The following is a 23,095-nucleotide window of genomic DNA, read 5'->3' on the forward strand; positions in this document are numbered from 1 at the left end:
GCCCGACACTCCCATATTCAAACTCAAATGGAAAAGGTAGGTAAAAGTACTACAAACAAATAAACACACATGGCTACATTCAAATCCCCACATTCACATGCCATTGTCATCTTCATAAAACCACTGCAATGGCCTCTGCCTGAGAACTGTTAGTTCATTAGGGAAACTTAAAGGGGAGCTTGGAACCCAGACCCTTCCTTTCTTTGCTCCCAGCCGCTATGTGTGTAAGCAGGTTTTTCCCACCATGTGCTCCCACCATGATGTGCCACTACAGATTCAAAGTTATAGAGCCAAGAAACCACGGACTGAAACCTGCAACACCATGACCCAAAACCAGTTGATTGGAAATGGCTTGTTTCATTTTTTTTAAAATGTAGAGTCATAAACAAAAAATAGCCTGTCATTTTCAAACTTTTTGGTATTTTTTCATTATGGACATTTGCATTAATTTTAATTTTAAAAAATATTGCAGTAAAGAAATAAAAATAAATTTTAAAAATATTGCAGTAAGATGGTATTAATCTTAATTATTCAGTTTCTGGAGCCCTTTCAAATTCTATGCTTGAAAAGAATGGTTACTCTAATCCACTCTAGCCTTCTACAAGCTGCAGTTTCAAGCTGCAGTAGGAGTGACCTGCTAAAACACCAATTTGTCACTAGAATAAAATGAGCTAGTATTCTTAAAGTGCTGACTGGCATTACTGGCACATATTAAGTGCTGTAGAATGCTGTTCAGTAAGTACGTATCATGCTATTCCTTGTTAAAACCCCTGTTAGGATCAAACGAAAACCAAGAGAAAGGGCCCTCTGGTTACCTACTGTTAAGGAACCTTGACAGGGTAGGACCCTAATGAATGGTTTTGAATAAGTAGGAAACTTAAATACTGTCTCGCCTAAGTTACCGGCCCGAGTTCGCACGGGTGAACAAGGTTAGAATTTATATGACATTTTGGCTTTGAATCCATTTCATCGCACTGACTGCCCCTCCTCTCCCTGAGGCCAGTCACTGAAGGGCTGGGAGGTGAGAAGAGCGTTTCAGGAGCTGGAGAGCAGAGTCACACAGAGACACGCAAAGCAAAGAACCCGTGTCGCACGCGCTGGCCTCGGCCCAGAAGGGGCATTTGTCACGTGTATCCTGTCTGGCCAACCGCAGCCGCACCCGGTGGCAGGAATGCGGCCCCGCCCGACTCCCGCGCCGGCAAAACCGCCCTGGCCCTGGGTACTGACGTCAAAGATTGAGGCGCCTCGGGGCCAGACGCTAGGGTGGCTGGGCCCAGGCACTGGCCTGCAAGGACACGCCCCCTTGCCGCTGCCCTGCGCTGATTGGGCCCGGGGAGTCTCTGCACTGGTTTTCGGAGGCCGGCGGAGGGCGGTCTCGACACGCCTCCTTCCCTCTGCCGCAGCTGATTGGTCCGCGGAGTCTCCGCGTTTGACTTTTTGGAGGCTCACCGGCGCTCTCGGTACGGCTGGGGCCAAGGATTGGCTGGCTGTTCCGGGTCTCCGAGCGCTTTCTCTGGGGAACCGCGGCTACTGTCGAAGCGGCTGCGATCGACGTGGTTTAGGCTGGCTCGCGGCTGCGTGTGGCCCGCCTTGGGCAACCAGGTAAGCAGGTCTGCTGCGGAAGCTGGCCAGTGAACAGCTAGAGTCCGGGTATCCCTGGAGTACACAGGACAGATCTACTTAGGGGCAGTCGTTCTGCAGAACGGCCTCATCTGAGCCCAGAAGACCGACCAGTACTGGCCATGCCCATGTTTCCTCAGCCGAGGTATCCTCTCGCAATCCTGGCACCTTTTCGGTCGGATACCTGAGCTGCGTCTGCCCTCTCAAAGGCCCTGGAAAGGTTGAGGTGGCAGCATTTTAGCTTGATCCATCCCGATTTGAGGTCTGTCAGAGCTGCCCGTTAGCCTGGTGCGTTACCACTGTAACTACCTCCGGTGGAGTGTAGAGAATCCTGAGGCAGTATTGTGACGCCTGACTTTGGATCCCCGAGACTTCCAAAATCTGCAGAAGACGACAGAGGGTTCTGAGAGGTTTCAGGACCTTCTGGGACCCTCTTTTCCCTGAAGACCTCCTTAGCTATCTGATAGTAACAAAAACAGTAGTGACTGAGAGCATGGACATTGGGGTCAGATCACCTGGATTCATATCTCAGTATTCATCATCTACTTTCCTATGACTTTGGGCAAGTTACTTAAACTTTCTGGGCTCAGCTTTCTGGTCTCTAAAGTGGGCTTACTAGCGTCCTCTCACACCAGAGGTGCAATGATCCTGCTACCTTGTATGAGGACTAAAATACCCTTTTGAAAGTGCTCTTGTACTTTCTGCGCTTGACATGCCAAACCGCCTCAGACTAATCCTAAAGCTTTGATTTAAATGTATGCTGATGAATTTGTCTCCCTTTGCCTTTTCCCAAGACCGAAAGCCCCTCTTGGAGTTTGCTGATGACAGTGATAATGAAAATGATCATAATTTTATAGTCCCCTTAGCTAACAGCCTTCCCCTTATATCATTCATTCATTCAACCAATATTCAATATATAAAATGTCTGTTCTATGACAGGTAGTAGGATGAATGCTCCTATTATATACTTCAGCTTCCTTATTCCATGAAGTATTTTTCTTCCACTCAATTTTGATGATGAGCAAATAGAGGCAGGAGAAAACAAGACTTGTTTAAAATCATCCAGTTAGCAGAGGCACTGCCAGAATTCAAGGTTCTTGAACTACTGATAAAAGTTATTCCTATAGCCGGGTGTGGTGGCTCACGCCTGTTATCCTGGCACTGGGGAGGCTGAGGCAGGAGGATCATTGTGAGTTTGAGACCAGCCTAGGCTACAAAGTGAACTCAAGGCCAGCCTAAACTGCATAGTGAGACCCTGTCTCAAAAAAAAAAATTATTCTTAGATCTTCTAATTTATTTCCTGATCATGTCTGAGAATTGGTCTGAGGAAAAGACCCAGTTTATTTATTTGTTGTTTTTTTTTTTTCACCTCCTGGAGCATGGATTTTGAGATCCAGTGGCATCTGGAGCCCACCTGCTCATTTGAACTGGGCTCTCAGTTGAGAAGCAACAGATTTTGGCTGCTGTCCAGTGGCAAGTCTGTGCAGAGTAGAAGGCCAGGCCACAACTGTTGATTTGGGCCTTGGGCCAGAGCCTCCAGTTATTTTTCTAAGAGGCCCTTGGCCTCTGATTACAGAGATTGTTGCCATCACTGAGGTTACTCAAAGGGATACACTGAGTGGAAACAGGAGTTGTCTAGCTGATCCAAGTACTCTGCTTCTTATGGTGGTTGCATTTCTGAGACTCCAGTGATATATTACCTAGAATGGCTGTTCAAACTCACTTCGTATGTTGCAAAGAATGGTTAATTGTACCATATTTATATATTGAAAATTCATTGCTGCTTGAGTCACTTTTTAAATATATTTTATGCGTATTATACGTTTCTTCACTTGCCTAATTCAAAGCAAGTTGAACTTTGTCATTTTTAACATTTGATGCTTACTTCAAGTGTTCATTTTTAACCTAGCCAGTCTCATATTGAAGAATTTTGCAATTAGTCTTTATTCATTTGTGTACAGACCCATACTTACTTTGTTATACGTCAGCACTAAAATGAAAGACCCACTTGTAATGGTTCCTGTGTTATACTTTCCATTGTTCAAGTATACACTGACCTTCCTGGATTAAGGTCTTGACCAGGAAAGTTGAAGGGGAAGTAACTATTGAACATACTAAATGAGACAGGAGATGTTTCTTTTGATAATAAAAATGTTTGATTCATTACTTCAGTTTTCTAAAAATTTACCATCTACTCCTACATATAATCCACCTATTTTTATTCCCAGCTTCACTCTACTGCCTGGATTTCAGGGTAGGATACAGAGCCAAGAGTGAGGGGCACTGAAATTGGGAAGTGCCGAGCCCTAGGGACTGTTTGCAGAGGCTGGGTATGATTCTTCTGGATTTTCTCTCCCTCACCCCCTACCCCAGTACTGGGAATTAAACCCAGATCCCTCATGCATGCCTGGCAAGCACACTACCAACGAGCTATTTCCCCATTCCGTTTTATTATGAGATAAAGTGTCACTGGGCTGGCCTTGAACTTGTGAGCCTCCTCAGACTCAGGACTAACTGGGAGACTGTACCCAGCCCACAGAGGTTTGTTGGTACTTTGTACTGCGGTTATCTGTAAACTGTCCAGTTAAGGACTTGTGGCCCTGGCAGAGGTTGCTAGGACTTTTCTATCTGGAAAGACAGCCCTAAGCTAAACTATTTGTTCCTTCAGGACAGCTGCTGCTATATCTTTGTTGACATTCTTTCTCTGGGTGAGAGGGTTTACTTGAGTCTAAGAGGAGGTACATCATCCCTTCTCCTGCTACCTGGCCAGCCTAGAAGTCTACTCTGGGCTTGATCAATAGGATACTTTAGAGAAGAGTTTCCTGACCTAGTTTCCAGGGAAGATAGAGGAGAAAGGAGAATGGGCGCTACCTTTTGGGAGTTTCCTAGTACCTAACTAGCCAGACCTGGACCCACTTACTGTTCCTAGGGCCAGATAGACAAGTGACATCACCCTCCCTCTGTACAAACCTAGCCTCATCATGGAATCACTGGCTCTCAGCACCACTGCAAGCCCTCGGAAACTGTCAGCATTCACCTGTTCTGGAGCAGTAAGAGGAAAACCAGCCACCACGGTGCCTGAGGCCTGTCCTCAGGGAAGTGGCAGAACCAGGACAGGACCCAGCTTCTGACTTAGAGAGCATTGCTTTGTGCTGGGTTGGGGTGCAGTTCTAGATTTCCTTTGGGGAAGCTGGCGATTTTTCTCCAGAGTGCTACTAGTTCCTGACGGGCACAGTCACTCAGTCAGCAGCCTTGATACTGGTGAATGGACATATTCCCTTACTCCTCCCTCACCATCATTTCTACTGGCAGAGTACGAGGTAGGAAGAGTGAAGCATTCTTCATGGAAACATGAAGAAATGTGCTCGAGCTTCTTGGCTGTAAAGACAGCTCAGCACATTAGCTATTGGGCACAGTCACAGAACAGCCTGTGCTCAGCTGCTAGTCCTCATATCTGCATCTCAGCTTCCTTTTGTACCTTCGTTCAGGGAACCCAGGACCTTAGCACTGAGCGATACTTTTTTTCCAAATCCATTTTATTTCAAAGAGAATAAAATAAAATTTCACTGAGCAATATTTTGACACAAGGTCTTACTAAGTATCCCAGATCGGGCTCAAATTTGTTGATCTTTCTAACTCAGCTTCCCATAATGCTGGGGTTACAGGCATATTCCACATATCTGACAAGAAAACAGTGGGGCTCCTATGCTACAAACTGGGGCAGGATGAGTGCAGAAATTACTGGAATTAAAGGGTGGTTTTTGAAGTGAGATACAGGGACAATGGAAGGAGTAATAGTTCTGGGAGTTGGAATAGGGTGGAGAGATGATTCACTCTCCAGAAAACAACAAACTACAGCAAGGGTAAGGGTTGCTTTTGCAAGTGGATTGTGGAAAGGAAACTGGAAATACTTTTATCTGTGCTGATCGCCTCTTTTACAGCAAGTGTGTAAAACATGCTTATTTGAATATATTTTGACTCTCCTTGGCCCCCTTTTGCATCCATCTCTGGCTGGAAGGAGGGCTGGCTGAGGCTCCAGGGAAGAGCAGAACCTGCCTCTTCCTGTTGTTTGGGTGGGATGGGAGGAAAGGAAGGCAGGAGCACAGGCTGTTTTCAGCTGGCCATGGCCCACTGCTTGCAGGAAATGGAGAGTCTACATCACATCCCTGACCAAAGTACAAGGGTCAGGAAGGCCAAAAAAGACAGGCATGTGGCTGGGGATTTAGCTCAGTGGCATAAGCACCTGCCTTGCAAGCAGGCGGTCGTGAGTTCGATCCCTGGTACCGATAAAAAAAAAAAGTCATGTGCATTTGTTTAGCTCTTATTGGGTGCCCAACACCACACTAGGCTCTTTGAATTGCTCCTACATTACAGAATCCCCATTTTACATTTAAGGAACCAGATTCAGAGAGGTGGGTAACTTGCCTAGGATCACAAAGCCAGGAAAGTGGCAGAACTGGGATTCAACCCCAGCTTTGTACTAATACCAAAGTCCTTGGTCTTCCCAGTCTTTGGGCTCTTTTTCCAAACTGTAGCTTCTGGAGATAATGATAAGGTGGGAGCTTCTTATGCCTTTAGCATTCAACAGAAAAATATCCAGAATTAAAGGAGATAATTTCCATCTGTTGGAATGACAAGAGACATTGACCCAGGGGCCTAACTGCTCCTGAATTTCCTTACATCAGCCTTTGTCCGTGATAAGATATTCTGACCTTTGTAGCCTTCCTTTCTGCCCATCAATGGGATCTAGACCTCCTGCCCCAGTCCCTTGGACTGTGGTTAGATAGGATTGCTCTGTTTCACAGCTTGCTATGGATTTGATTTATCCTTGAGGTCTTAAAGATAGGAGGTAGGAGACCCTTCAATTGAGAAACAGAACACAGCTTGAACATCCCTAATCTGAAAACCTAAAATGCTCCAGAACTGAAACTTTTTGAGTGCTGACATAAATCAAGTAAAAATTTTTCCACCATGAAACTTTGTTTAAATAAGAGACTGAAATGAAAATATAGCATAAAGTTACCATTGGGCTGTATGTATAATGCATATATAATACAGCAATCCATGTTGTGTTCAGACATGGGTCCCATCTCCAAGATATCTCATTATGTGTATATAAAATTCCCAAATCTGAAAAATTCAGAATCCCAAACATTTTGGATGACAAATTACTGAAACAGCATATGGTTAAATGCTGAACATTATGTCTTATTACTTTTCTTGCTGAGACAAAATGCCCTGTACTTACACATTCCAGGAGGGAAGGTGTATTTAGCTCACAGTTTGTAGAGGTTTCAGTCCATAGGCCCTGGCTCTGAGGCAGGGCGGTGTGGCAGAGGGCATTACAGAGGAGAAATAGTTCATGGTGTGGCAGGCCAAAGGCAGCAAAGCACCAAGCCACAGAAGTGACACTGCCTTCTTTGTCTCTTTATATTCTATCCAGACTACAAGTCTACTGATTGGCGCTGCTCGCACTCAGGGTGGGCTTCTGTTACCTATACGTGGAACTATGCTAAACCAAGGTAGTCATCACACACCCATAACTTTAGCGTCACACACAGTGGATCCAGCCACTTCCAAAAAGCCCCACTATGAGCACATGAGGCTTTGGAGGGAAAAACATCTAGATACAAGGAGTAACGCTTCTAAACACTGTCTTCCCAGCACCCCTATGAAGTGAGTGCTAGCACTCAGCACGCAGCAGAAGTGGGTTTCCAACCCAAGGCAGCCCACGCCATACCCCAACTCTTACCTCTGTGTGAAGAACCTATGTCTTCACATCAGAAGTGTCTGATTCTAGTTCAGTTGCACAACCATGTGTGGCAGATTGGAAAGTAAAAATACCACCTCAAAGAGCTGTTGTGCTGATGACACTTCATTGATGGAATCTGAATAAAGCTCTTGCCCTCACCAAATCTGAGCTGTTACTGTGCTTCCTGGTATAGTATCTGCTTGAACTGTAGAGCACTTTGTTGGTACTCCTGGTTCTGTGCTTACACCTGGGTTGGTAACCATGAAGTCATTTAACCTTTCCAAGTTGGACTTCATCTGTAAAATGGGGTAAAATGATGATTTTTACAGTTGTTGTGAATCAAATAATACTGATGTCCAACACATAAGCATTGTATTATCAGCTTTCCTGATGCTGTGACACAGTACCCAATACTCAAAGGAAGAGAAGTTTATTTGGACTCAGTTTTTAGTGGATTCAGTTCATGGCAGAGTGGAGGAAAGGTGTCATTTAGGGGAGGAGAAGGGAGGAGGGAGATGCTGTACGCCCTCTAAAGGTCCCCATCAGCCTGCCCACTCCAACCAAGCCCCACCTCCTGACAGCACATTCAGCAGCAGAGCTCATCAGTGGATGAGTAGAGTGCCATGTCTAGCTCCTTCCAAACAAAACTTTTAGGGGATATGTTACTGACTTAATTAACTTGAGGGGGACAAGGTTTCACTGTGCAGTTCAGGCTGGCCTTAAACTCACTCTTTAGCCCAGGCTAGCCTCAAGTTCATAGTGATCTTCCTGCCTTAGCCTCTCCAGTGCTGGGATTAAAGGCACATGCCACTATTCTTGGTTTAAGGTACATTTTAGAGCTAAACAATTTTTTTTTAAACTAAAAATTTTTTTTAGAACTAAACAGTTTTAAAAAGCACTTAATGAAGATTTGTGGTAATAATTTAATTTCTCCAAGGTGTCCTGGGAAATTAGTCATTTTAAAAATGAGACACCCCAGTTTGAACACCAGAGGCCCTGTTAGCCAGAAACCCCAGCTTTTGGAGGGCCTGTTCAGCACTGACATCTCTGTTTCTGTCCTCAGAGCACTACAATGGGCACCCCAGCCTCTGTGGTGAGTGAACCACCCCTCTGGCAGGCTCCTGCTGAGGCCCGGGGCCGCAAGCAAGCCTCAGCCAACATCTTCCAGGACGCTGAGCTGTTGCAGATCCAGGGCCTGTTTCAGCGTAGTGGTGACCAGCTGGCCGAGGAGCGGGCCCAGATCATTTGGGAGTGTGCAGGGGACCCTCACGTGGCAGAGGCCCTGAGGAGGCTGCGCAGGAAAAGGCCCCCAAGGCAGAGGCCCCCGGCACCATCACTGCATCACCGCAGTCCACTCAGGTGGGTGCCTGGGGCGTGGGGGCTAAGTGCTGGGACACAAGCGTGCCTGCTCTGCCACTTCCTGGCTGTGTGACCTGGGGCCGCATCCTGGTCTTATTGTAAAGTGCCACCTGTTGAGGTGCTATGACATCCACAGTGCCACCACGCGTTTGGCACCTAGGACTGCTCTTACTATTGGGATAGTACAATCCTGTGAACTCCCTGGGAAGAGATGCCACAGTCTTAGCAGCATCTTCTTATTTTGCAGTGATTCTTGATCAGATGGGAGTACTGTTTGGGAGAAGAAAAATTCTGTTTATTTGTAGAATAGGTAACATTCAAAAGTAAGCCTAGTCTTGGCTGCGGAAGCAGAGAATAGGACACAGGAATGTGCCTACTACAGAGGTCTCATGAGTTACAACTGTACCTTTACAGAGCATCTCTGCCTGCTCTCTCTCATCATCCAGCGTTGCTTAGGTCACTGCCAGACCAGGCCAGGAACCCAGCTAACTATGAAATCCATCTCCACAGGTTACTCTCGGGCCTCCATTCCTCCACTGTCTTCTCTGGGCTTCAGAGTCAGAACATCAACCTGAATAGGTCATCAGGTCTGGGGTGGCAAATCTGCTCAACTGCTTGTATTAACTCCAAGCTGATTAGAAAGAAGTCTGCTTAAAACACTGGTTTCATACATGACCAGTGGTATCTGCCATGAGTACAAGAAGGTGAAGACATGCTGAGTGTCACATGCCCTCATTTAGTGCAGCCCGTCTTAGTCAAGATACCAGAAAGTTTTGCCTCATCACACAGAGACAAGCCCTGGTCTCATTTCACCCCAATAGCATGTTTTATAGTTCACCATAAGAAGCTGTCCTGGTCCCCTTGACGTCAGCTTGTCGTATTCTTGTTTCCAGCAGAATCCCGGTGCCTTGCTCTCCACCTGCCAGCCCACAGAGCAGTGCCACAGAGACAGCCTCCAGTGAGGAACTGCAGAACTCCAGGACAGGTGTCAGGACCCGGCGAAGCTGGAGAAAGCCCAGCCCCACAGCCTACCTTCACCAGATCAGACACTGACCCAGGGAAGGGGCCAGGAGTGGCAGAATCTTCCCTCAGAATCGTGGGACTTTTGCTGAAGGGTCTGGGGAGGGGAAGAAGGGAACTCGGAAGCAGCGGCCCTACCCAGGTAAAGGAAGAGGCCAGCTCAGGACTGTACTTTCCACTGAGCCATGCACTACATGGGACTCTGTCACCAGAGTAAGGAGACACCGTTGACTGCTCCTGGCTTAGACTCTCTTGACCCAATACTATATGAGCTGCATATTTCCCTGGGAGTCACGGACACTCAGTATCTCACCACTTCAGTCACTCACTAATCCACTGGCTACTGTTGTCACGCACAATCCAGCAGCCTGTCCCACATGCCCATGCCATCAGGCCAGCATGGAGAAACCACAGTTTAAGTGGAAAATAAAAGTATTTGATTCAAGAACCCTGTAAATCTGTCACAGAAGGGAAAAATGCAAACAAAGGCTGGAGGCAGAAGCGGATAGTTCCCTGGGAAGGGGAAATGGGACTCGTCACCCTGTGGCCTGTGCACAGCCTCCTCCTGCAGATTGCTGGCTCAGGAAGGGAGAAAAGGGAAGCAGCTGTGTCCAACCTGTCTTTATGGGCCAAACATCCCAAGGTAGGGCAAGAATGGACCAATCATTCTTAAATACCAATACTAGCCTAGATTCTCCATAGCCTGGAAACCTTGAGGGGAAGGTTTTTTTCCTACAATTTTGGCTACACCTCAAAAGCTAGTTAGCATTCCTTTTCCCCACCCCTGCCCCAGCCCTCCTACCTGCTTGATTATCCCAGTACATTTCAAAACAAGCCAAGGTTCTGTGGGCCTGTGCAGCACTGGCCATAGCTGCCCTCTGGCGGCCAAGAAGAAAAGTCACTCCTACCCAAGAAAAGTCACTCCTACCACATCTAACCCTGAACTCCTGGACCCCTAAACCCATGGAGTCAGGGCAAATACGAGTACCTAGTAGGGAAACATTTCATAAAAAGAAATTAGTATTTCTTCCATAAATATTCATACTAAGAGGATACATATGAGTAAAAAATAATACCATGTCAGTACAGGCTCAGTTCAGATTTTGAAGTTAACTGTAAAAACACTGAAGTTTTCAGAGGACTGGCTCTTGGGAAAGAGGACCTGAGTGTTTTTATACATGGTAAGTGACCTCAGGAGCCATGTCTCTGCAACTTTATGGGAACAGATTTCTTTGTACTTAAAACTGCATTCTAAGCTGAGCATGCTGAGGCAGGAGAATTACAAGTTCGAGACAAGCCTGGGCTACCAAATGAGTAAAGGCCAGCATGAACTGCACAGCAAGACCCTGTCTCAAAAAGACAAACGACAAAACCAACAAACGAAAAAACCTGCATAGTACTCTCTTTGTATTCCCCCAAAAAGAACTGGACAGAATGTCAGAATTCGATTTATTATTCATACATTTGCATTGATTTAAATACATTACATACAGTTTCTACAGTGCATTAGAAGAACGATAAGGGGCAGCAGCACTCAGCCCAGCCTCCACTCCCTGATGAGGGGGACAGGCCTATGGCTGGCACAATGACGGCAGTTCTGGGAATGCTACCAGAAGCCTGTCCCGGCACATAGGGTCCTTGGGTCCTCCAATATCCAGATTCAAGGCAACCTGAGTACAGGTTTCAAGGGAGAGAGGAGACGGGCCGGGAAAGGATCCCCAGGCTCTGGATGGGCTCCCTCTTACATTGGACCCCATGTCCTCCGGATCACAGAGCTGATCTGGAGCAGGACAGGACAGACACAGCTGGTGAGACACCAAGGGTCTCTTCAGGCAGGGAGGTTTGCCCACAGGTCTCACAAGCCTGTCTTAGGGAGATACACACGCCCGGCAACCTACTGACTCCTGCATTCAGAAGGCAAGATTCCCTTACACACGGTGCCCCAGGCCAGAGCCTAGGGAGGCTGGATGGGATTGTCAGGGCAGGGCACAGGGGAAACAGTGACTGTCCACAGCTACACACATCCAGTGCTCAGGAACTTCATGTCAGCTGGGGGAAGCCCAGGCCAAGCCAGCTCCTGGTAGCTGGAATGATGGGAAGAGCCCTGGCCCAGGGGTTGGGAAGGCTGTAAGTCTCTGCTCTTGTCTCCTGGATAGAGGAAGCCAGGAAATTAGGGGACTCAGCCACAGTCCTCATTCCCTTTCTTTGGTTGTTTTTTAAACCTTCAAAATACTTTCTTTTCAAGGCTGATTGACCAGTCACAGGGTAACAAAAATGCCAAGTGTCCGTAGCATATGAATGCCTCAGCTACAGGGGCACCCCTTTCACTCCCTCCTGAGGCCGCTCTTTGCTTTGGTGTCGAAAGGACTCAAACACCTGGCAAGAGGGGCAGGTGAGGGAAAAGACACATGGAAGCAAGATGTACACTGAGCTGGACAGGCACTATGGGACAGAAGGCCTCTCTCCTTTGGGCCCTGAAATTCTCAAGAAGCCATGAAAAAACCAGCCCTGGGCAAGAAGCCGGGGAACAGAGGAACAGGAGGCAGAATACAAGTTCTGTTGCTTCCAGGCAGCAGTGATAGCACATAAAGAAGTGCAAGGGTCGGATATCCAGGCCCCTCATAGAGACCTACTCCAGAGCGCACACATACCTAACTCAAAAAAAGCTGGGGAAAGCCAGGCATGGTGGCACATGCCTGTAATCCCAGCACTTGGAAGGCTCAGGCAGGGGGATCACTCGAAGTTCGAGACCAGCCTGGGCTATAAAGTGAGCTCAAGGCCAGCCTGAACTGCATAGTGAGACCTTGTCTTAAAAAAAAAAAGGTTGGGGAAAAAGTACTTAGAATAGAAACAAATTAGAGAACTATAGCTAAGGACTCAAGAAGCAAGCCTGGGATAAAATCTTCTATAGATTACTTATAGCTCCCAGCATACACTAGGCCATGTGATTCTCCTTCACATCCTGGATTTTGACCACCTATTAAAACAGAACAGTGGAGCATCCCTGTAATCCTAGCACTAAGGGAAGCTGAGGAAGGAGCATCACAAGTTCAACTTGCAACTCAGCGAGACGGTATCTTAAAAAATAAAAAGGGCTGAGGATATAGTTCAGTGTAGAGTGCCCCTGGTTTCGAGAGTTTTGAGCCTCAGTACCAGAGGGAAAAAAACCAAAAACAGAACCGGTAAGATTAGCCCCTCCCACCTATGCTTGAGTGGCAGGTAAACTTCAACAGCGAGGAGGTCCTGCAGATGTAGGCTCTGGGGACTGCAGTGCAAAAGCTGCCTGCCTTGGGAAGCCCACCACCACACCAATGGGAAGAGTAGGGGAAGATGTGGCAAAAGCCCAAAGGAAGTGTGGTTTCTGTCTGCCCCAGCACGGTGAGCCACCAAGTAGTCCTCTGACACATCTGTTCCTGGCAGTGTGCAACTCCTCTGTACCCAAATGTGTGGTCTAAGAAAATTTAGGTCTGGATTAAAGGTTTCTGATACAAGAGGCTCTGGCTTCTGCTACAAGCATTTAAATCTGTGGCTTTTTTTTTCCTGATGCAGAACGTAACAGGGAATTGCAATGGATAGGGTGTCAGGGATGGAGGGACTTTCCCAGCCTGCCATTGAGAGGTACCAGAAGGGAGTTGCTCCTCCTTAGCCACCAAGCCTCCTTATCTGTAACTGCTGCATCCCCAGCACCTGGCAGGGCTCAGGAGCTCACCCAGCCGCTGGCTGTGCTTCTCCCTGTAGGTGGGAAAGCCCTGAAGGAGATGGCGAGCAGAGAGGGAGGGCTCCAGGACTGGCACAGGCGCTGCCCGCCAGCTCCTTTGGCTTCCCGCACCTAGGTGCCTGTGCACACCTCACAGAGGCTCGCTTAGCTGCCTCCAGGGCTACCACCACGAAAAGAAGGGCTTCCGACTCTGAAAGCTCTGGGTGTAGGACTCGCTGGCAGCCCGCTGGTGGGAACGGGCCGTCTCGACGATCACAGGCGGCATTTGGACAAGGTGCAGGGGACTCTTGTTGTCTTTCAGCGCTTGTGTCAGATTTAGAATCTGCAGTAGAAAGAAGATGGATGAGAGAAAGGCAAAACCAACAAAAATAAACACATCAATGGAAAATCAAGAGAAAAATCAAACAAGTAGGTATTTACAACAGTAGAAATATAAACGGGCATGAAGCAGAGGAAACCTGTCTAGTTATTTTAAAAATACAAATAAAGCTGGGCACATGGCACATGCCCGCAGTCTCGGCTACTCAGGAGGCTGAGGAAAGACGGTCACTTGAGCCCAGATGTTTCAGACCAGACCAGTCTGGCCAACATGGCAAGTCCCCATCTCAAAAAAAAAGAAAAAAGAAAAGCAGGGCATGGTATACACATGTATAATTCTATCACTCTGGGAGGCTGAGGCAGAAAGATCACAAGTTCAAGCCCAGTCTGGGCAACAGCAAGAGCCTGTCTCAAAAGCAAAAAGAAAAAAGGGCTGTGGATGTAATTTACCATGATGGTCCTGGGTTCAGACCCCAGTATCACCAAAAAAACTCCAACCAAAAAAACAGGAAGAAAAGGAGGAGGTGAGGAAGAAGAGAAGATGGAGCAGGGGTAGGCAGGCCTCCTAGTTATTTGCCTTTCCAGTGAGTAAAGATAAAGACTGCAACCACTCAGAGGTCAAGAGAACTCAAAGAAACAGGCATTCATTCTCCTTGGCTATGGAGCTGGAATACGGCACAATCTTTCAGATAGGGAAGCTCACAATAAAGCTTAAAAATGAGCAGACTCTGACTCCGCAATTCATCTTGGAGAAGTAGGAAAGTAATCACAGATATGCATAAAATATTTAACTTTTAAAAATACAGTATTATTTGTAACAGTGAAAATGATTTGTTAAGGGATCAGAAACAAAAAGAAAGAAAAAATCAAAATATATAGAAATAAATGTACTGGCATAGAAAGCTGATCACAATGTTGTCAGCTGGAGAGGAAAAAAGGAACCAGTATTAGATTGTGCCCTTACCTTTTTATCTTATCTGCTTAGACAAAAAAAAATCTGCACATTGGCAGTGGTCAAACATAAGACTTTAGGAATTATAAATGAGTTTAAGTGTTTATAGTTAGCTAGATTTATTTTCTGATTTTTCCATAAAGATGGATTTCCTGGGTTTTGCTGGTTTTGGGGAGCTGCGATCAAACCCAGGGCCTCACACATGTAGGCAAATACTGTACTGCTGAGCTATAGCTTCAGCCCAAGATGATGTATTTTTTTAAAATTTTATTTAAGGAGAAAAAGAAAAAAAAACAGAAAAAAGGTACAAGTTATACAGAATTTCAAAAAAAAAAATAAACAGTAGGAAACCACCAGTTAATTGATTACTTATTGTCATCTTAGAAATAGTTGTTCAAGTTACAAAATTAAAGTATATAAAGTAAACATTCAAACAGTGAGACTGAAAACAGTTCTGTTCAATGATCCAACAAAAACTCAGTAATATGGTATCTATCTTATACGCTTAAATATACATGCAGTTATATCCTTTAGAGCACTTTTTTTTCCTCTTTTTTACAATGACAATTATACATTTTGGGTTTTATTACTCCCACAGTTCTTATTACTTTTTTTTTGAAGAGAATAAAACCAAATGTGACATAACAGAGTGAGTCAAATCAAAAGGATGGACATAGTACATGATGTAAAAACAGAATATAAGATGAACAACAATGGTTACCATAATGCCTCTTGCTATCTTAAAAAGAATTGCCTAGGTGCTGGGAATTTAGCTCAGCTGCATAAACACCTGCCTTGCAAGCAGGTGGTCGTGAGTTCGATCCCCAGTACCGATAAAAAAGAAAAAGGAAAAAAAAAAAAAAAGAATTGCCTATATCATCAGTTATAATAAAATTGAACTTCGTGTACTGTAGCATCAATCATATCAAGACAATGTAAAACCATTCAAGAGAATGACGTACTACAGGGTATTTAGAACAAACAGAAAATGAACAATGGTTTCTATCTTATCTCCTAAAGTTTTTGTTAATATTACCACATATAATAAAATCCAGTAGATACATCATGTTAAGACCGATGGAGACAGAAGAACAAAAGCTTGTTGGGACTTCAAAACAAGATGACATTAAATCAGCACTAGCTATTATGATGTCTTGTTTTCTCCAAAATAGCTGTTCCTACCACCCAACTGTCTCTGCCTCATTTCTGTTAAGCTCTTTTTCTGTCATTAGTTGTCAGTTTGTCTTCATTTCGGTTTCTGCTTCATTCATTGTGGCCTCTCTGCCACTATTTCTGGAATCTTGGTATTTTTCTCTTTTAGAATGTTCTGCAGTATTCTCTGTAGAGTTGAATTGGTGGTTGTAAATTCCCCTAGTTCCTCTTTATCCTGGAAGCACCCTGTTTCTCCATTAATTTCTAGGGACAGTTGTGCAGGATATATCAATCTTGGCTGGAGGTTATTGTCTTTCAAAGCTTGAATTATTTCACCCCACGCTCTTCATGATTTAATGGTTTGTGCGAGAAGTCTGCTGTAATTCTAATGAGTGTTCCCTTGTAAGTGATCTGTTTCTTGTCTCTGACAGCTTTTAATATTCTGTTCTTATATTGGATTTCTGGAATTTTATTATATGCCTGGGTGTAGTTCTGTTTGGGTTGTAGGTGGCTGGGGTCCTGTATGCCTCATAGATCTGAGTATCTTTACCTTTTCCCATATTATGGAAGTTCTCCTTGATTATTTCTGTGAATAGCCTTTGCAGTTCATTTGTTTGTATCCCTGCTTCTTCCTTTACCTTTTTTTAATTTTTATTATTTTTTCCTTTACATTCTTAATTCTTAAGTTAGAGATCCTCTTATCATCTTCTAGCCTTTGTGTTGTTACTGCTTGTTTCCTTGTTATTTTTAAGTTTTTCCTTTCATGCTCCCACATTACAAATCTGTCCTCCAGTTCAGATAATCTATCTCTAGTTTCTTTCAAGCTGTTATGCCAGCTTTCAATAGAGTTTTTAGTTTCCTGGTAATCTCTTTGAACTTGCTTCATGTATTCTACATTTTCTCTATTTTCTCCATCAAACAATTGTCTTTTTTTCTGTTCTTCCATTCCACCATTTGTTTTTTCTTGGGAGGTGCTTAGCATTTCTTTAACTATTCTCCTTATATCTTGCTTTACTTGGTTAAATACTTCACTTTTGAACTCGTCTATGAGGTCCCAGAGATATCACTTTATGTCTATTGGTGCCATGCCTGATATTGCAGGTTTTCTGTCCTCATTCTCCTTTGCACTGATCTTTCTGGATCAGTGTTCTCAAGATTGGGGACTGAGGACCCTTTCTTGTTGCTCGCTTTTCCCATACTTTTTGTTCCTTCCATGCAAGTGTGTATATGAGGTCCAGTTTCTTTCTTTGTTGGTTACCGTTTGTTTGAATTGTGCCGGCTAGGTGTTCCCACCCACTGCAGTGTACTAGGGAGACACAGACCTGGGCAGCCAATGCTGGGCCCGCCCCTCCAGCTCAGTCAACCTGCTGAAGGCTTCACTGCGTTAGGGTGCACTGCCAGGCACAAGGACCTGCTTTGGGCTTGCCTACTGGGTCTTTGTCCACAGCGTCACCCAGGTCAAGCGCTCCCCACCAATCCTGCTTGAGAGAGGAATATGTGACTGAAGTCACTGCAGTATCCTGTTCCGGCTAGTCTGCCCGGTCCCAGAATGTCCTCTGTTGGAGCTTCCTAGTCTATAGAAGGGTCCCCGTTCCTCTCACTCACCGCAGGTTGATGCAGCTCTGCTCCCTGCCAGCTCTGCTCTCAATTTGGCTTGCCGATTCCTGCTCTCAGAGCTTTCTCGTCTCTATCCCTGCTGTGCTGATTCAGATGCAGCAGCGACAGCAGGAAATTCAAGCTGTGGTTTCCAGCTTCGGCACTGAGACTAGCTGTTTCAGTCGTAGCACCGAGATTGCATTTCCAGTTGGTTTCTCTCAGCTTAGTTCATTCCTGGGTCGGCAGGGTATATCTCCCCCTGCTTAAGACTCCCCACACCACACCATTCCTGGAATCTAAGCTGGCTATCTTAGAGAGCCTCCATAGCTGCTGTTATCTATCCACCATGTTCTCCCGGAAGTCTCAAGATGATGTATTTTTTAAAAAGCCAACATTTCAGTTGAATTCTCTCTCAGAGGTTATCTATCAATTTTTCTATCAATAAAAATTTTTTAGCATGTGCTACCCCTGGGGATTGAATCTAGGGCATACTAGGTGAGTACTCTACCACTAGTCTATACCCAAGCCCAAGAATTTTTTGTTTTTGTTGTTTTTGCATACAAAGTCCTACACAAAGCTGCCCAGGCTGGTCTCCAATTTCTCATTTTCAGCCTCTTAAGTAGCCGTTAGGAATATAGGTATGTGCCATTGTGCCTGGCTTCAGTAAAATTTTTAATTTGGGTTTTTTTCTTCCTGTACTGGGGTTTGAACTCAGGATCTTAGCACAGAGCTATATTCCCAGCCCTAAATAGGAAGGAAGGAAGGATGGAAGGAAGGATGGAAGGAAGGAAGGAAGGAAGGAAGGAAGGAAGGAAGGAAGGAAAAGAAAGAAAAGGAAAAGAAAGAAAGAAAAGAAGGAGAAAAAAGGAAAGGGAGAGAGAATGAAAGGGAGAAAGGAAGAAAAATATTAGGGGGTGGGGCACAAGTTCTAGGTCTCTAAGTTGTCCAGGCTGGGCTCCAAATTGGGAGCTCTCTTGTGTCATCCTCCCAGAATGCTGAGACTACAGGTGTGTACCACCATGCTTGGTTTAAATTAGATAATTTTACAGAAAAGTTGCAAAGATAGGCTACTGGCTCAGCTAAGCAAATAGGATCATGATTTTTTTTCTGTTTCATGTCAGGTTTTTTTTCAGGACAATGTGTCATTTTGCTCTGGGGTATGAAAGCAGTAGACAAGGCAAATATGTGAATGGTAAATTACACACTGGGAAGAAATGGATGTTATGGAACAGTAAAATATAGGCAGCAGACTCTCTGAGGTATGTGAAACTTGCTTCAAACTAAACAGGTTCAGGCCAGGCATGGTGGCGCATGCCTGTCATCCCAGCACACGGGAGGCAGAGGCAGGAGGATCACTGTGGGTTTGAGGTCAGCCGGGATACATAGTGAATTCAAGCCCAGCCTGTGCTACATAGTGAGATCCTGTCTCAAAAAACAAAAACAAAATAAAACAACAGCAACCAAAACTATACAGGTTCCACCCCGTGTGTTTGTCATTTTTTTTAAGTGTGGCAGTAGGGAGTGAACCCATAACTTTGGGCGTGCCCAGCACAAGCTTCACCACTGAGTCACACACACGGCCCTGGATGTTTTGAAAGATGAACAGCTAAACGTGCATGATTAAGCAAACTTACTGATTCTCTGAGAAGCCACCTGCCTGGCTGTGCAACCCCACCTGCAATCTGCCACCTGCACTCCCTAGCACCAGTTAAATAGGTTTTCAAACAGGTGATGTCTCCCCACAATGAAGTAACATCAGATTATCTTTTGGGTTGATTCCTTAGAAGTTCTCCTTCCCTTACTCCTGGCCAGAACACACATTAGGTCTGCCCTTGGTTGTGTTCTCAAACTGCAAGTTCGATTTCAAGTGTTTCCTTTGCTTCTGTTACAGGCTGATGTATCCTTGGCTGAAAATTGAAGATGCCTAAAGCCCCTGTGAAGACAGTAAGAGGAAGGGTAGAGAAAAAGGTGAAAATGCACTACTCTCAACCTCCCCTACACCTTTTGCCACAGTGGATTTCCACTCTAACAGAGTATAAAAGCAGGGCTGTTGGGGCTGGAGATTTAGCTCAGCGGCATAAGCGCCTGCCTTACAAGCAGGCAGTCGTGAGTTCGATCCCGGGTACCGATAAAAAGGAAAAAGACAAAAAAAAAAAAAAAAAAAAAAAAAAAAGCAGGGCTGTTAAGGTGTTGGCCAGGGACTGAGTTGAGACTGGAAAAGATGGTTCAATGTGGGTATGTAAAGCTGGGGTGCAAGTTTATTCTTTTATACTGAATTCTATAATATCAGATAATGCCAAGCACCTTGTAAGGTTTTCAAAAATCCTGCCAACCTAATGGGGTCCATACTTTACTTGGGAAAGGTAGGAAGATCATGTTATGGGCATCCAGGCAGCTGCAGTTACAGCAGCTCTTAGAACCTCTGACGGCTAGATGTAGTGCACATGCCTGCAACCCCAGCCCTTGAGACTCTGAGGCAGGAGGACTGTCATGAGTGAGGCCCATGTAGCCTGCTTAGTGAGTTCAAGGCCAGCCTCAAACTTAGAGATCTTGCTTGAAAACAAAACAATAAACTTCTAACCACCTTATTTCCAAGAAACATGACCTCTGCAAGCCCAAGAGGTGCTCTCACCATTTATTTAAATGGTAACTATGGCTAGGAAGACTCATTTTTTAAAGATTTGAGAAGCTGACTTTTCTGCATGTAAAATCAGCAGCTTAATAACTGACACATACTGATTCAGTACACTGATAGTAAATGCTAATCTAACTGCTTTGAATAATTTATCTTATAATAACCCTATGAAGCTGGTACTATTATTAATCCCATGATACAAATGGAGAAAGAGTTTAAGTAATTTACCTAAGACCTTTTAAGGCAGAGCCAGATTTCAAATTCAGGGACTCTGACCAGTTTGTGCCCTGATCTGCTGAGCCATGCAGCTCTCTTTAGGAAGACTTCAAAATGATAAGCATGATGCCAGTACCCTACATTCTCCAAACATATTCTTCACTATTCTTTGAAAGACAGAAAATACCCTGAGTTTCTGCGGCTCCCTTTGAAAGTGAGATAGAGAAAGAATATATATATAATTTATAACTCGAACAACAAAATTATAACCACAATCAATATCTGAGTATCTACCATGTGCCGGGCATTCTTTTTACTTAATACTAGGCATACATTATTCCATGCAATCCTCCCATCAATTGTGCAAAGTATTATTGAAAGTCTCTCCCCCACTGAAACTCAGTTCTCAGAAGTTTCTCTTTGATTCTGCCCACTCTACCTACCTCTTAAGTAAGTTGCCCACTGAAGCCTATTAATTATAGATTAACTGCACACTAAAGGTAGCTAGGAATGCACAAACCCTCCTTCCAAAGCACTCCCCAGTTCCAAGTTATAGGAAGTCATCCTTGGAGTGGGTACTTTGGTCAGACACACTGACCAAAGTAAAAAACAGACATAATCACTTCAGTCAATACAGAAACCATGATCATTTAGGTTTTCTTTAGATCTCTGGACTGCAACTGTTGCTGACCTGTGTGAAGGAATTAAGATATACACAGCCCACACTGCAGCAGAGGCTACTTTCTGAAACACTGGACAACTGAAGTACCCACTTATTTCAGACACACATACCTCCCTTAAGAACCATATAAAATTCTCCCTTAGAGCAAGAGGTGAGATGGTCGTAAGAGGAAAGAGCGTACCATGTTCCAATATGCCAGCTGGTTTTTAAGAAAGTTCTTTCTTTCTCCATCACTCAGCCTCTCCATTCAACTCCATCACACAGTAACTAACTGAAGTTTACGTGGCAACGTCATTATTATCCTATCTCTATCCTAAGCCAGAAAACAGGCTCTTCCCCAAAGCCACAGAGTTTCTAAGTGGTACAGTGGTCTGATGCCAGAGCCCAGTTCTTAACTACCAACAATATACGGCCTGCCTTGAGCAACTTAAGGACAGAGTATTTACCTACAACTTACCCAGCACCTGGCACAGTAAGTGTTTCACCAAGCACTGGATCCCATGGAAGAGGTAGGGATTAAGAAGGGCTACCTTTCCTCTCCCATGTGTTAGGGTAGAGTTAAAACATGTATGGTACAGACTATACATATTTGAACAGACTATACATGGTATGAACAGGATTTAAAACTCAAGCTTTACACACCAGCAACATGAGCATCTCAGCGATATTCCCAAAAGACACTGGAAGACGTCCCAGACTTTACCTGTCCCCGCATGACCGCAATCTGCTTATGGAACTGGCCCCTGTCAAAACCAGGATCTTTCTGCAAAACAAGGGCAAAAGATCAGACCTGTGTGAATACCTCATAGAAATCCATTTTCTCCTCTAGTCAGAAATCTTGTAACAAAGAAAACCTACATAAGGCTTACGGGACTTGTTGAAGTCAACTAGCATCCTAAGAAAGCCCACTTTTACAGATGAGAAAACAGAGACCAAGAAGGCATCTTGTTTTCCAACTCAAACTCAGAGCTCTGTGAACACTGCAGTCAGGTGATGCACCCTCAGTATGATCATCACAGCTGCCCACGTTCTTCAAAGGCATTCATATCAATGCTGCTGTCCATGTGTGAGAACCCTGCCCTATACTCAGGTCAGACGGGTCAGCCACTTCCTCTTGGTTTGTGTCAGCAACTAGAACCATTAGGAGCCAGGTATGGGGATGTAAGCCTATGATCCCAGCACTCTGGGAGGTTGATGCAGGATGACTGCAAGTTTGAGCCCAATCTGGGCAACTTATTTAGTGAGACCCCGCCCTAACATAAAACAGGCTGAGGATGTAGTCCAGTGCAAAGGCTCTAGGTTCAATCTCTAGTACTGAGGGGAGAGTTAGGGATGATTTCTTCCATACAGTAATCAGTTGAAGGTTCCCAGGCCTAACCTTAAATAGTTCATACAGGTCCTCCTCCAAGTCCTTCACAAAGTTAGGGTCCGATATCTTCGGAAGAATCAGATCTTTGATCTCCTGGGAGAATGGCACTTTGGCCTGGGGCAACCAGGCCCAGTAGAAAGGATCTGAAAAGAGGAAAGGGCAAAAACAAAATGTGTTGGAAAAGTCCCTCCTCGTTTTTGTCTTCCGTCTACCAGGAATTTTCAAAGGGAGAATCTCCCTCATAGACATACACAAAAAACTAACAAGTGTTGTTAACCATAAAAGTTACATGACTAGTCAGTACAAGCACCAGGATTCAACCCGTGTTTACCTAATCCTGCAGCTGTTTCCTAGATGTTATGTGACCTTCTGAGATACAAGCTTACCCCAAAGCAACTGCTTGCCACTGAGACACTGAGAAGACCCATCTGAAAACAAGGACCAGTGTTGTAAAGGGGGCTAGTGACTTCTACTTACATCTTTCTCCCTTTCCGAAAGCTGCTCATTGTAGGGGTAGGGGATATCAACAAGGAAGACAGGGCACTGACAGCAGCTTATCTCAGGTAAGAGACTGAGATACAATGAATCATGAAAAGACAGGTTTCAAAACAAGTAAGACTAAAAAGTAGAGATGACAAAAACTCATGTTTGCATCTCTCTCTCTCTCTCTTTTTTTTCCCCCCTTGGGTTTTTGAGACTTGGTCTC

The 23,095-nt window shown here is 44.9% G+C and overlaps 2 protein-coding genes across 5 annotated transcripts in view; one reads left to right on the top strand and one right to left on the bottom strand.

Annotated features, from left to right (window-relative positions):
- Positions 1–1,264: 1,264 nt before the first annotated feature.
- Positions 1,265–10,199, top strand: Avpi1 (arginine vasopressin induced 1). 2 transcript variants are annotated; one of them, XM_005008054.4, is made up of 3 exons: positions 1,265–1,602; positions 8,436–8,731; positions 9,625–10,199. In XM_005008054.4, the coding sequence occupies exons 2-3, from the start codon at positions 8,445–8,447 to the stop codon at positions 9,782–9,784; spliced, it is 447 nt and encodes a 148-aa protein (XP_005008111.1). In that variant the 5' UTR covers positions 1,265–1,602; positions 8,436–8,444; the 3' UTR covers positions 9,785–10,199. The 2 variants fall into 2 exon arrangements, with proteins under 2 accessions (XP_005008111.1, XP_003479825.1); XM_003479777.5 differs by having other exon boundaries at positions 1,286–1,602; positions 9,628–10,199.
- Positions 10,200–11,186: 987 nt separating this feature from the next.
- The window catches only part of Pi4k2a (phosphatidylinositol 4-kinase type 2 alpha), a 40,766-nt gene continuing 28,857 nt past the window's right edge, over positions 11,187–23,095 (bottom strand). The window contains exons 7-10 of one of the 3 annotated variants that reach the window (XR_010046309.1): positions 22,399–22,532; positions 21,724–21,783; positions 17,497–19,420; positions 13,566–13,791 (exon numbers count right to left, since the gene is read on the bottom strand). Coding sequence is in view for 2 of the 3 variants with exons in the window: in XM_003479776.5 (XP_003479824.1) it covers positions 13,630–13,791; positions 21,724–21,783; positions 22,399–22,532 (356 nt within the window). In the remaining variant the exon portion in view is untranslated. Of the gene's footprint in view, positions 13,792–17,496; positions 19,421–21,662; positions 21,784–22,398; positions 22,533–23,095 lie in introns of all 3 variants that reach the window. The other 2 variants (XM_003479776.5, XM_063245102.1) reach the window with 2 other exon arrangements.

The sequence above is a fragment of the Cavia porcellus genome, unplaced genomic scaffold (assembly GCF_034190915.1).
Source record: "Cavia porcellus strain 051 isolate PalLab524CR breed Dunkin Hartley unplaced genomic scaffold, mCavPor4.1 scaffold_2, whole genome shotgun sequence".
Taxonomy (NCBI): Eukaryota; Metazoa; Chordata; class Mammalia; order Rodentia; family Caviidae; genus Cavia; species Cavia porcellus.

Bases quoted from the DNA above. Each gene is read 5' to 3' on its own strand.
- Avpi1 (XM_005008054.4), top strand. From the start codon at position 8,445: ATGGGCACCCCAGCCTCTGTGGTGAGTGAACCACCCCTCTGGCAGGCT. The intron at 8,732-9,624 runs GTGGGTGCCTGG...TCTTGTTTCCAG, and splicing joins CATCACCGCAGTCCACTCAG to CAGAATCCCGGTGCCTTGCT.